We start from the raw sequence: 14,020 nt of genomic DNA on the forward strand, positions 1-14,020 counted from the left end.
ATTAATCTGAGTATTCCACTGTTGTAACAAGTCTCGACCCCACAGGTTCATAGCTATGTTAGCCATATATGGTTTTAATTTTCCTTTCTGTCCTTCTGGACCTATACATTCAAGCCATCTTACACTTTGTTTCACTCTAGATAATGTCCCAATTCCTAAGAGTTGAATGTTTACCTCCTGAAGAGGCCAAGTTGGATGCCAAAATTCTGGTGCAATTATGGTAATGTCAGCACCTGTGTCTACCAGACCAGACAACAAAACACCATTTATTTTTATTGTTAGTTTTGGTCTTTGTTCATTAATAGAAGTTTGCCAAAAAATTTTCTTTATGTTTTTTCCTGTATTTCCTATTTTCTCTGTTTCATCATATTGACTAACATGATTTATTCCAATAGACATTTGGTTATTTAGTTGCTTTGAGTAGGGGTTTCCTCTACAACTGCAGGAAAGGTTTGAACTGGATTTACTGTGGGGGCCTGCCTGAGGCCCCTCTGGGAGTTTCCCGAAGGTCGAGGCAGAGGGTTACCCTGTCTGTCCCTTGTTGATCTACATTCGTTAGTCCAGTGTTTTCCCTTACCACACCTTCTGCATACTCCAGAAGGAAGGGACATTCTGTTGCCAGTGTTCCTTGAATAAACATTATTTCTAGGAATGACCTGTTTACAATCCCTTTTCAAATGTCCTTGCTTTCCACATCCAAAACATCTAACATTGCTCAAACCTTTTGAAATTGCTTTTCCTACCCACATATCATCATGGTCATAAGCCTCTACATTAACTGTATCTCTAATCCAATCTTCCAAAGGTGCAGATCTTGCCTTTAACGGCCTAATTATTCTTTTGCACGCTGCATTTGCATTCTCAAAGGCTAAAGATTCAATTATTATCTGACTAGCCTCTGAATTCGGGACCATTTTTTGTACTGCTGAAGTCAATCTTTGTAAGAAGTCTGTGAAAGATTCTTTGGGGCCCTGTATAACCTTTGTAAATGACTCAGTTTTTTTTCCTGGTTCTTCAACTCTGTCCCATGCATTCAAAGCTGCCGTTTTACATAGAAGTAGGGTTTGGACATCATATGAACATTGTGTTTGTACTGAAGCATATTGGCCTTCGCCAATAAGCTGATCCTGGCAGACTTGTATTCCGCTATCCCTCCATTGTCTTTCTATATTTTTAGCCTCATTACTGAACCACATTTTCCACTGGAGATTTTGTCCGGGTTCAAGAACAGCCTGTGCCAATTCCCGCCAGTCCTTTGGTATAATCCTATTACAAGTTGACCAGGTGTTTAACATTTGCTTTACATATGGGGAGTGCATGCCATAAGATGCTATTGCCTCCTTAAATCTTCGTAAGTCTAACATTTCAACTGGAACCCAAGTATTTTGTTCATTCTCTTCATCAGGTAGCTGCTGTACGGCTACTGGATAAATTAAGGGTGATTGTGTGAAAACTGGCTTTCTTTCTGTAACCTTACGATCCAATTTTGAAACAACTTCACTATTTATTTCTTCTGTCTGAATTTGAATTTCTCTATAATTCATTTTTACCGGTTTAACAAGTTTTTCTAAGACTGTTATCCTGGCACTTAAGTTGACGATCTTTTTAAATAGTAAAATGAGGATAAGAAAAGTAATAAACTGAATAATTCGATCAATATTAATCTTTTCATATAGTTGTTCCATTGTCAGAGTGCCTAAAATTTCAAACAAAGCCCAATTTTCTTCCAATGTACACATAAAGCCCATTTTTTTTTTTAATGTAGAAAAAAATTCTCTTTTAAATAGATATGTTAATTGACTTACCAAGTCTGGGTAGAACAGTAGAATCCCAGGGAATTTCACAGCCACCTGGTGTTCGAGGTGTGAATCCAGCAAGCGAGAGAGAGAGAGAGAGAGAGAGAGAGAGAGAGAGAGAGAGAGAGAGAGAGAGAGAGAGAAAGTGTAGCCGCTTGAGCCGAGTCAAGCCTTGGCTTTACAGGCAGGGGCCCTGTTCAGCGGGGCAGGTCTGAGTTGTTTGTAGCAGTTCCAGCTGCGGGTCAGTCAGGCCTGGGCCCAAGCTAGGCAGCCGGGCTGCCCAGGCTGGAAACCGGACCTGCCGCCAAGCCAAGCCAATCGGTTTTTAATGAATTCTTGTCACGTTGGGCGCCAAATGTAGATGTATCCAACCTTCCCATCAAACAATAAACACAGAACCAATGCAAAGAAGAAAGCCAAGAGGTCAGAGCCAAGAGCCAAAACCTTACCCTTCCTCCTGCAGTGGTCCTACCTCTCCGAACCAGAGCTACCCCTGTGTTAAAGTCTTTATATAGAGTTCCTGTCCTGCCTTCTCATTGGTTGTAAACCCAACCACATGACCGCCTCCTCACAGCCTGTCTGTATAGGCCTCCAGGTTTTCCATGATTGGTATTAAGATTAAAGGCATGTGTATCCAATAATGGCTGTATCCCTGAACACACAGAGACTTACCCAGCTCTGCCTACTAAGTGCTGGAATTACAAGCGTACGCTACCACTGCCCTGCTTTCCTATGGCTTGCTAATAGCTCTGACCCCCGGGCAACTTTATTTATTAACATACAAATAACATTTTAATACAAATAAAATATCACCATATGGTATACTGAGCATAGGTAACCTCAAAGCCCACCCCCACAGTGACACACTTCCTCCAACAAAGCCATACACACTACAACAAAGCCACACCTCCTAATAGTGCCACTCCCTATGAGATTATGGGAACTAATTACATTCAAACTACCACAATCACTAATTGAGAAATACCTTACAGCTGGATCTCATCAAGGCATTCCTTAACTGAGTTTCCTTTCTCTTATGACTCTAGCTTGTGACAAGTTGGCACACAAAACCAGCCAGTACAACTGACCCCTTGTCAACTTGATACCCAAACACATCACTATTAAGCCACAACCCTTCCTTTCTTATTCATCCTCAAGATCTCTCATTAAAATTATAATTTTTAAAGTCCCACAGTCTTTACACACTCAAAACACATTAAAAATTCAGTCTTTAAAATATCCAATCTCTTTTTTAAAAAGTTCAAGTCTTTCATCTGTGGGCTCCTTGAAAAATAAAAATTAGATTAAATAAATACTTTCTTCAAGAGGGAAGAACCAGGGCACCATCACAATCTGAACCAAGCAAAACCAAACTCCAACAGTATAAATAACTCGATGTCCAATGTCTGGGAGTCATTCACAATCTTCTGGACTCCTCCAAAGGGCTTGGGTCACTTCTTCAGTTTTGCCCTCTGCAACACACAGCTGTCTTCTAAGCTCCAGACGGCTCCACTCCATTGCTGCTACTGTTCTTAGTAGTCTTCCTATGGTACTGGCATCTCTAAAATTATGGGGTCCCTTGCTGCAACTGGGCTGCACTTCACCAATATCATCTCATAGGCTTTCTTCATGGTGCCAAGCCTCAACTTCTCTGCATGACCCCTTCAATCTTGGGCCTTCAACTGTCACTGAGGCTGCATCTTCACCAATGGCCTCTCCTGGCCTCTCACAGTGCCAAGCCTCAGCTGCTCTCCATGACCCCTTCATGCCTTCAAAACTAGTGCCACCTGGGTGACGCTTACACATTACCAAGTCCTGCTGCCAATACCAGGTACAACCATGGCCACCTCTGGAATGTAACTTCTGTTCTCTCAGGAAACACTTCCCAGAAGATTTCACCTCAGTGAAGCTGGTCTCTTCTCAACCACCACTACTTTATTAGCTCCAGTCAACCAGCAGCAATTGTCCCAGTAACATAAGGTTTCACTTTAGCAGTTCTGGTCTCTTGTTAATCACAGCTGATTCTTCAGCCCCAGCTAACCAGAACCATAGGATCTTAATTCAAAATAGCAAACATCCCTTGTCTTTCATCTTCCCTCTAAAATTTTGCAAGCCAGGCCTCCATCCTCTGCTCTCAACATTCTTTTTTTTTTTTTGGTTTTTCGAGACAGGGTTTCTCTGTGTAGCTTTGCGCCTTTCCTGGAACTCACTTGGTAGTCCAGGCTGGCCTCGAACTCACAGAGATCCGCCTGGCTCTGCCTCCCGAGTGCTGGGATTAAAGGCGTGCGCCACCACCGCCCGGCTTTGCTCTCAACATTCTTATCTTCCAAGCTCCCACAGAACATCCTACTGAGGTCTCAACACTCAATGGCTTTTCTAGCCCAAGTTCCAAAGTCCTTCCACAATCCTCCCAAAAACATGGTCAGGTCTGTCACAGCAAAACCCCACTTCTGGTACCAATTTCTGTCTTAGTTAGGGTTTCTATTACTTCGAAAAAACATTATGACCAAAAGAGCAAATTGGTGAGGAAAGGGTTTATTTGGCTTACATTCTTACATTGCTGTTCATCATCGAAGGAAGTCAGAACAGGAACTCAAGCAGGGCAGGAAGCTGAAGGTAGAAGCTGATACAGAAGCCATGGAGGGTGCTGCTTACTGACTTGCTCATAGAATCCAGGCCCACCAGGCCCAGGGATGGTACCACCCACCATGGGCTGGGCCCTCCCCCATTGATCACTAATTGAGAAAATGCCTTACAGCTGGATCTCATGGAGGCATTTCCTCAACTGAGACTCATTCCTCTCTGATGACTGTAGCTGGGTCACATTGACACACAAGCCAGTATAGACCTAATCATTAAGAAACCACTTTTTAAATGATTCATTTAGAATACAGGGATTTGTGTGGTTTCTGTGACTTACTGTACCACCTAGAGAAGTTACTTAACCTCCCTGAGCTTGGTTTTATTTATTGAGAGAATGCTCACAGTGCCTGCCCTGCTTACTTCCCTGGCTTATTGAGAGGGTGTTGGAAGTTGATGCTCCATAAGTTGGGCAGCAATCATGTTCAAAATAGTTGCAATTGGTGTAGGAAGGATAAGTGTTAGGATGGTCTATCACTCGGGGTTATTGGAGGTCATTGCTGGCAATGGAAATTATGTCCTCCCAGTATCCAATTCCACCCCAAATAAGTTTCCTTTGTTGCTGATCTGCAAGGGGAGAATGCTGTCCTCAGTCTCCTCCTCCTTGTAGCTTTGCAGGAGTATCTGGGTGGTGCTGAAAATGAACCAAATTCGATTTGGGAAAAGAATTTTTACTGAAACTTCATGTAGGCTTGAATTCTTGACACAAGTCTATACAGGAACATATCTAGCCCATGATGTCATTTTAAAAGACAAGTGTTGTTTGATTATCTTTCTCAAAGAACTGTTAGTTCATAGCAGAAAACTGGAAGATGGGCAGGGAGGCCTAGCTGAGCAGTGGTGTCCCAGCAGTCCTGATCCACTGGCCCTAATCCACTCCACAGGTTGCTTGGCAGTTTGTAGTTGCTGTAGGGGCTGGACTCTCTTCTTTAGGTGTGCAACTTTGACCTCTGCAGAACAGCATCCTTCAACCTTACCCTGAGCCCAACAGCAGAGCCTGTGACCTTCATGACTCTATGTCTCTCTCCTAGTCTCCAGTGATGGGTGATACATGAAGACTTGCCTAAGGTCGCAAGTCAACGAAGAGGCGCTTGTCCTCCAGGAAGGGCATGTGTCCTGCATGACGGACAGGGCTCCAGCCAGCGTAGAGTCGATCCCCTCACAGGAGAGCTAGTAAGAGGCATGGGCTGTAGTATGAAGTGATGGGGTTTAGAGTTTAAGGGTGTCATGAGAACCTAGCAGACAGGTTGGAGCACAGCAGACAAGAGGAGAAAGTCTAGAACAAGTGTAGGTGAGGGCGAGGTACAAAATCTGCAGTTTTTTTAAACCTGAAAAGAAATGCTACTTGTGTAACAAGTGACAGAGTCCAGTTTGGAACATTACCAGGGGATTACACCAAGTATATTTTAGGGATAATCAGTGAGAGTCCTCAACCTTGGTTCTTCCCTGGCTTTGAGAATCCTGGGTCCCGCTCTGTCCCCAAGGACTTGGGCACCAAGGACCTATTGTCAATCAGCCCTGTCTTAGTGAATCATGGATCGCCAATGCAATTGTTGACATGGCCAGGGATGGTCTATACTGTATGTAGAGTTGGGAGAAGTTAGGGTAAAAATAATGATGTAGGAGAAATGAAGTGAGGGAAGACTGACTCTCTGAGACACGAGAACAATGCACTGATTTGTGAGAATGTGTGTGTGTGTGTGTGTGTGTGTGTGTGTGTGTGTGTGTATGTAACTTAAAGTCTGGTCCACTTGAAGCTTCACTAGTTTCAGAAAAATAAATGGAATAAAACTGTACCCAAGGATGCTAGGAGGTGTATGCATTTAGTATCATGTACATTTCATATCACTTTGAGTTTGGTGATTCGAAGTCTACCCCTGAATAAAGGTGATAAAGTGCTGACTGGAACATGAAAATGTTCTAGTCAACATTTATAATATCATGTACAAGAGAACTTTTCTTCCTAATCTGAGGGAAAAGAAAACATTTCCATAGATAAGATGTACTGGAGGACACTGTGCCATGGAGACTAAAAATCCAGCCCAAACAGGTCCTTCAGGCAGGCTGTTAGACTTCCTAGGCAGCAAAATGGGTTGCATCCAAATGGAATGCTGCAAAGCTGAAAGGATGCTGAGGTGAAGTCCTGGTCACAGAGGGAGCAGAGACGCTCTGTGTGAAACAAGAAATGAGGAAAGTGGGGAAGAGAGCTGCAGGCTCTGGCAGAGGGTGCTGCTGGGCCTCAGGAGGTAGGGAGGTGTTGAGGGCTCCCCCGCCCCCGCCCTCACAAGTCCTCTATGACTCTCTCCTGCTCTGTGATGCAGACCTGGGCCTGCACTGAGGCCCACTCAGCCTCAGATCTCAGCTGGCAGCTGTGTGAGCCACACTATGGAGAAGGTCATCTCCTTTCTGCACAGCACGACGGAACCATGCTTGGGCTTCAGCTCCGTGCTCTCGGACACTGACCCACTGCACCTTCCTGAGTGCAGGGGCTGCTGCTCCTGTGCCTGTTGTACCTGATACTGACTTCATTTTATCACTGTGGAAACGTCAAGACCTCAGAAAGGTGAGGCAGTACGGTGAGCCCCCGTACGGAGAGATTCTTTATTGATGTGTCCCATTTCTTTTGGTTTTTTGTTTGTTTTGTTTTGTTTGTTTTTTGAGACAGGGTTTCTCTTTGTAGTTTTGGTGCCTTTCCTGGATCTCCTTCTGTAGACCAGGCTGGCCTTGAACTCACAGAGATCCACCTGCCTCTGCCTCCCGAGTGCTGGGATTAAAGGAGTGCGCCGCCGCCACCACCGCCCAGCCTTGATGTGTCCCATTTCTAGACTCACATTATCAGATGAATTTAAAGAGTTTGGCTGTCCTAGAGAGATGTCTGAAAGGGACACTGAGGAGAGGAAAGAACACTGCTGCCCTAGGGTATGAGGTCTGGTGGGGCACGGATCCAAGGAGGACCAGGGTTTTCATCTGGACCCACAACCTACCTCTCTGGGTGTAATTGAAAGTTCCATGAGCAAGGGCTGAGCACTGAGTCTGGGGCTCATTGACTTTGTTCCAGAGGGTGGGTTCTCTGAAAAGCAGTGTCTCCTGGCCTTTAGTCTGTCCTGTTCCCGCCTCTCATTGCCCTTCACCAGGCCTTTCCTAAGCTGGACATCAGGAGAGGCCTCTAAGCAAAACCTGGAGCCTGAGCTTTGTCCCCCAAACATAGGGCCCTCAGAGGTGCTTAGCTGTGCCTGGAGCAGAGGACTGGGAGCTGAGAGCATGGAATGTGGACCTCACAAACCCCTTTAGTTTCCCAAAGAAAGAACAATTGAAAACGACTGCCTTTCAAAGTTAAAAAGTGGGAAGAAACTGTTATTTGAAGTCAGTATTCTTGGATAATAGATGTCCAAGAGAAACACGTTAATGCTACCTGCATTCTTTTATTCCTAGTATCAGAGCAGAACCAAGAAAAGACAAAAAAGGGGTGACATTCAATGTCAAGGTTCTTCCTGTTCGACCCGAGCCCCGTAAGGTGGCCCCCTCCTGTTCCTCCATGAGATCCCAGGCTCAGGATCTGAAGATGTTTGTAAGACACAGTTCCTCTCAAGAAAGAGCTCTCAGAGAAAATGCTTACAGATTCACAATTGAGCACTCCTCAGAGCCCCGGATCTTGGAATGTGGTAGTTTGAATGAGATGAGCCCACAGTCTCAGCATTTGAACTCTTGGTCCCTACTTGGTGGTGGTCTTTGGGAGGCTTAGGGAGTGTGGCCTTGCTGGGGGGAAGTATGTCACTGGGAACAGGCTATGAGAGCTCACAGACTCACGACCTTTCAGTTTGCTTCCTCTGCTTCCTGCTAGGGGCTTCAGATGTGAGTCACACTGTCGCTGCCGCCAGGATTCCTGCCACAGTGGGCTCTTAACCCTCTGGAGCTGTAAGCCCAAATGCACCCTTCTGTAAGCTGCTTTGGTCATGGTGTTCTATCATGGCAACAGAAAAGTAACAAATACAGAAATTGGTGTGATGGACCTGGGCACTGGGTCCTTCTCCTTTCTGGCCAAGAGAAGTTTAAGAAGGTCTGTTGGCTGCTTGGAGTCATGACTTCTGTCTCCTGACATCATGTAAAGTGCTTTCTTTGTTCCTGGGTGCTCAAATGTCCTGTGTTTCTCATAAAAGGACTCCTGTAGAATCCTTGTGTCTCAGTCTTCATTTCTGTATTAGTTACTTTTACTCTTGCCACGATGAAATGCCCTGACTAAAGCTACTTGAAGGAAGAGTTTATTTTGGCTTATAGTTCAAGGGCACACTCTATCCTGGCGGGGAAACCATGGTGGCAGGAGCTTGAGATGACTTACTGCATTTGTGTTGTTTTTATCTAAGTTGTTCTATTTACCAATAAGGTCTCAGGAGTCAGATTTTGAGGTGAAAACCTGCTAGATCAGAGAAGATGAGAAGCAACCAGCTGACCTTCCTTTTTGGCCAGAGATCCTGCAAGAGAGCTTCTCTCCACACTAAAAAGGCCTTCGAATCTCTAAGTCCCTCCCTTCTCATTCCTGTGGGTCTCTCTATCCACCTTCCCAGGTCCTTCGCACTCTCTATGGCCAATTTCTGTCAGTCTCTGGCTCCGCCCCCTGTCCAAGGTTAATTTTATCAACACGGTTTCGGAGTTTCACAGTGCGATCAAATATCCTACAACACATCTGCAGTCGGGACGTGGTGATACATGAGGGGAGTCGGCTCACTCTCTCCTCTGTGTGCGGTCCAGGACCCCAGCCCGTCAACCAGTGCTGCCATCTAGTGCTGCCATCTAGTGCTGGTCTTCCGGTGTCATCGACTAATCTAGAAAGTGCCTCACAGACATTGGCAGAGATTCGTTGTAAGGATTGTAAATCCCACCAAATTGACAATTGAGATTTACAATCACAATTGCATATAACCACTGTTTTTGTTTTCCAGATTCGAGAACTTTCCAGACAGAAACAGAAGGGAAGAAGTTGTCTGTTCTAGAAGGTAATTTAAGTATTTTTCTTTATCCTTGTTCCTTTTGTAACGTGGCTGTGCACCCTGGGAGCTCAGGGCAGCTGGTCCCAGTCTTGGGAGGGAGAGTCACTGGGAAGCACACTCGAGTGGAAACTTTGCAGAAACCTGGTCTCTTTTAGGTCAGAGATGTGACAGACCATGGCAGGCATCAGGTGATCCCATCTGAGATCAGTCACCATGGCCTCCTGTCCCTTGTGTTGGCCCTTACAGCAGCTCGTGCCTTGCTCTTGAAGGCCCATGAGTGGGTATCGTGATAGCAGCTACTTGCAGTAACTACGGTGTCCTGCTGAGGCCAACCACCTGCTGTGCCTGGCCGCAGGGCACATATACTGCCCCATCTCCTTAGCTCTTTTGGCTGTACTCAACCTTCCTGGCCCTCTTGGAACCCCAGTGCTAGCCTCTCTGCCTGAGTCTTTTCCCACTTTCTCCTCCATCCTGTCACCTGACCAGGCACCTCCTTGGGGAACCTGCTTCCATCCTCACTGCTAGGTAGCTCTCTGACACGAGAACCCGCTCCTCCCTTGGATTCGAAATTTCTAGTGAGCATTCCCTATGCCAGCTGTACACCCTCCCTCCCTGAAAATGCTTCCCACTCCAAAGATGACCCTGCTATCGAACTAGACCATTTGTCTCCAGTAGGGAGCTCATCCCTTATTCCTGTTCAAAGGCAGCAGCTCCCCAGTCTCCTCACCAGAACACTATGTGAGATTGCCACACTGTGGCTCTTAGCACAGAAAGCTTTCCTGTGTTGAGGATTGTGTAGTACCTTGCAAACAGAAACAGGCCCTATTTCTTACTTGTTCTTCACATTCAGGAACGCGAAGAGACAAATGAAAAAGACATTGACTTTCCAGACTCTGGAGAAGACTAAAAAGGAAGATGACACATTTTCAGATCTCAAGGGGTTAGAATATCACCTCCCAGCCCCATGGAAGTTGCTGGGTTCTACTGTCATTGATCAGGACACCCCAGTCCCCAAAACTGGCTTAAATCTCAAAGGGAAACCAGGGCAGTTTGGAATTTCTGAACAGCTCCTGTGTGTGAAGGTTCTAGAGGGAGACCTGGGGCAGAAGCACAGCCAGCTCTTCTGGGGTCTCCCCTCTCTGCACAGCGAGTCCATCGTGGCCACTCTCCTGGTGCCCCTGAACAGCTACTCACTAGAGCCTGAATTTGTGCTATTCAACGGAGTCTGTAAAGCTGCCACAGCTCCCATATTGGACCATGGATCTCCAGCCCTTCCACAGCCCCGTACCTTGCCCCTCACCTTTGTACATCCTCAGCCTTTTCCTAACATAGAGCCCCAGCCGCCAACCCTCCCTTTCGCTCAGGTCCACCCTCAGGCCCACATGCAGTCTCCACTCCCTCCAGTGCAGTTGTCACCTCTGCCCTGTGGAAGCACTCTCCAGATACCACAGAGCAGGACTGTCCCTGGGGTCTTCGGTGGAAACGAACAGCTGCAAAGCCACTTGCTGCAGAATCATCAAGCTGGTTTGTGGGATTTGGTCCCTGGGTATCAGCCATATGAAACGGCCTTTGGTCTTCTCATTCCCGGCTTTCCATTGGTCAGCCAGCCTTCGCAGGACTATGCCTCCATCCCCAGCACTGGTCATTTTCATTTCAGCAGTGAACTTCAGGACAACCTGGGGCCCTATGGGCCAAACAACCCAACTCCACTCTGGCACTACCAGCCCTGCAGTAGGACAGGAGTACTGGAAGCGATGGGCCCTCAGTACAAACCAACAGGAACACCTCCCCACAGCTGCAAACGTGCTCACCCTCAGCACTCCGTACATTGGGGCCAGAGCTCCAGCGACCTCAGGACTGAAGAACCGAGTCACTCGGAAAGTTTCTGTGAGAGCTTCTCAATGAAGCCTCAGCTAAGAAAGGATGTAGCCAAGAATCTCGGCCAAATCCTAGGGAAATGCCCATTAGACAACCCACAGATGATCTCGGGATGTTATGTACTGAACAGTCTGAGGGTTGTACCCGAGACAGAGGAGAAATGGGTATGTCACTCAAGAATTGACTTGAAAAAGGAGCGACTCAGCATCTCAAGGAAGAGCTTGGACCAAAGACAAGCAAGAAGCGCCCTTCGATTACATGTGAGCAGCAAGCTCTGGCAGATCACTATGGGTCGGATCCCAACCAAGGTGTGCTGTTCATGGCTTGCTGAAGATGTGCCTCTCTGGAACTCACCACTGGGAAATACTTACTGCAATACTGCTATTCCCAAAATACCTTTCCTTGATCACAAGACGCAAAAGATGCTGGAAGCCCATCTTATAAGGTTCCGAGTGAGTCAGAAGTGGGGCCTCCCCCTCAAAGTTATCGAATCCATAAAATTCTATATGTTAAGAGAAGCTAAAACATGGCCCTTCCCTCAGTCTGATGTCCCCTCGTCTTCAAACAGTATTTCTGGGATGGATTTGAAAAGTAACTTCTCCCACCCCCTCAGAGGAAGCTCTAGCCTTTTTCATAGAGACAAGATAGAAGCGGCAAACTCAGCCTCCATCACGGTTCATCGCCTTCCCCTCACTGTCTCACATGCAGACAGGGGAGGAGAGGGGTCCCCGAGACAGTCACTGTCTAGCACTGGTTATGAGGTTCCAGAGACAGTCCAGACAACTGAGAGTGCAGATGGATACAGCGGTGTGGACAGCATGAGTCTGAATGGTGCTGAACTACAGAGCAGACCTAGTCAGGAGCAGCCCAGCCAGGAACAAGTGGCTGCGTCTGAGCCAGAGAATGAGGTGACAAGTTCTTCTTCTCATCTAGAAACCACTGGAGGCAAACAGAGGTTGGAAAAGAACTTAAAGCACGTGCTGACACCCAGCATACTCAGGGAGATATTCAGGGCCCCGGAGGTGAGGGTTCTTCTGTCAGGATCTGATGCTAGTGGCGAGTTGGGAAGCTCCACAGAGAAAAATAAAGACAGCAATAAAACAACCTCTGTTCTGATTGCAGACCACAGCCCATCAAGGATATCGATTCCTGAAGACCTGACAGTGTGGGACTTTAAGAAGCAGCTGTTCACAGAGCTGAAGTTTAAGTTGGAGAATCAGGCACAGAGCCAGACCGAAGGCTATGAAAGTGATGTGTCCTTTACCTCAGACAGTCTGACTGGCTACTTGCCATCTTCATCCAACAGTGTGTCCAGTGGGGATGCCTCCGTTTTCAAGGACTTCCATACCCACTTATGTAACGCAGGCGTCAGTTTGGATCCACGGCAGGAGCCCGGGTTCTTCAAACGTATCTTAAGGAATTTAACACCAGCTGAGAAAATACTGGCCTTATCAGTACCCAGAAAAGAAAGTGGTAGAAGTGAGACCCCAGGATTAGGGACATCCAAAACAGGAAAGAGCCAGCCTATTAAAGGAAAATCAGACAAGAAGCCACATCCTCCTGAAAGTTACTTCAGGAAAAAGATAGGACAATTTTTTCAGTTGCTTTATTCCAGCAAAGACAGCACAAGACACAGGTCTGAGAAAGACAGGGCTCTCTTTAGGAGCTGTGGGCCTCCCGAAGCCCATGAGCTCATGGCGTCCCTTGGGAAACTCCTGGAGGATAAGCTGTTGTGTGGGCAGAAATCTGAGTTCTTGGAGTGGAGCCGTAGGAAGAGCCTACAGGCTCAGCCCAAGCCCACCAAGGGGCAGCCTTCCAACCGTGGGGCTACCTATGCCCAACATGGAGAAGCAAAGAGTAATTGCTACTGTCACCAGACAGCTGTCTCTCCTGGTTTAAGTCGTGTGCTAAGTCCTGGACAGAGACATCCTCGTGTATCTTTTGAGCAGCGGCCACAATTCTGGGATTACTCGCCTACCCCTGAGTCCAGGGATCCCTAGTCCCATTCAAACCTGAAGGTGTGTCCTATGCCTTCCCGGCCCTCACATCTGCTAAAGGGAGTGTTCTGAGACCCGACTCTTCTACAGAAACAGAACATGTTTCTGTTTATGTGAAGGAAATGTTTCTGCAATGGAATCAGTCTTTGTTTAAAAAAAATAAAATATTTTCAGAGCAATACATCCTGTGATGAGAATAATCTATTTAGCAAAACCAAGAATAAATGTTTCTTCTGAGAGTTTTGTGGGCCTTCTTGCCACATGCCTAGTGAGAGGGTTCTATTAAAATGAATGTCTAGTCCCTTGTCGGGTGCTTGACAATAGCCTTCCCAGCTTAACTCTGGAGCCTGTGATTTCACTGTTTTATGAAACATTTTTTCCTTTGAGACTTTCATACATGTACATAATGGAATATATCTATTCCACCATCCTCCCCACAATGTCTCCCCCAACACACATTTCCAACTTCATGTCTTTTATATGTAACTTACTTGGTCCAGTTAGTGCTGCCCACAAATGCGTAAGAGTAAACATCCACTGGGAAACCTACATCTTCAAAGAAGGATGACTTAGTGGCTAAAAGTACCTGCTGTCCATTTAGAGGACCTGAGTTTGGTTCCCATAGTAACATCAGGTAGCTTGTAACCACATGTAACTCCAGCTTCAGGGGAAATGATATCTTTTGGCCTCTGTGGGCACCCACACACGTGGCAGACATGGAGAC

The 14,020-nt window shown here is 46.5% G+C and overlaps 1 protein-coding gene across 6 annotated transcripts in view; it reads left to right on the forward strand.

Moving 5' to 3' along the window:
* Isca1 (iron-sulfur cluster assembly 1) overlaps window positions 1-13,477 on the forward strand; it is a 53,552-nt gene extending 40,075 nt beyond the window's left edge. For 2 of the 6 annotated variants that reach the window (XM_052728054.1, XM_052728055.1), the window contains 3 exons: window positions 6,758-6,999; window positions 9,374-9,427; window positions 10,272-13,477. In XM_052728054.1, the coding sequence (XP_052584014.1) occupies window positions 10,288-13,299 (3,012 nt within the window). In that variant the 5' untranslated portion in view covers window positions 6,758-6,999; window positions 9,374-9,427; window positions 10,272-10,287 and the 3' untranslated portion in view covers window positions 13,300-13,477. Of the gene's footprint in view, window positions 1-6,757; window positions 7,000-7,051; window positions 9,294-9,373; window positions 9,428-10,271 lie in introns of those variants that run through there. The other 4 variants (XM_052728057.1, XM_052728058.1, XM_052728061.1 and 1 more) reach the window with 4 other exon arrangements.
* Window positions 13,478-14,020: the final 543 nt, after the last annotated feature.

This window comes from Peromyscus californicus, unplaced genomic scaffold (assembly GCF_007827085.1).
Source record: "Peromyscus californicus insignis strain IS unplaced genomic scaffold, ASM782708v3 Scaffold_8__1_contigs__length_139910024, whole genome shotgun sequence".
In the NCBI taxonomy this organism is placed as follows: domain Eukaryota; kingdom Metazoa; phylum Chordata; class Mammalia; order Rodentia; family Cricetidae; genus Peromyscus; species Peromyscus californicus.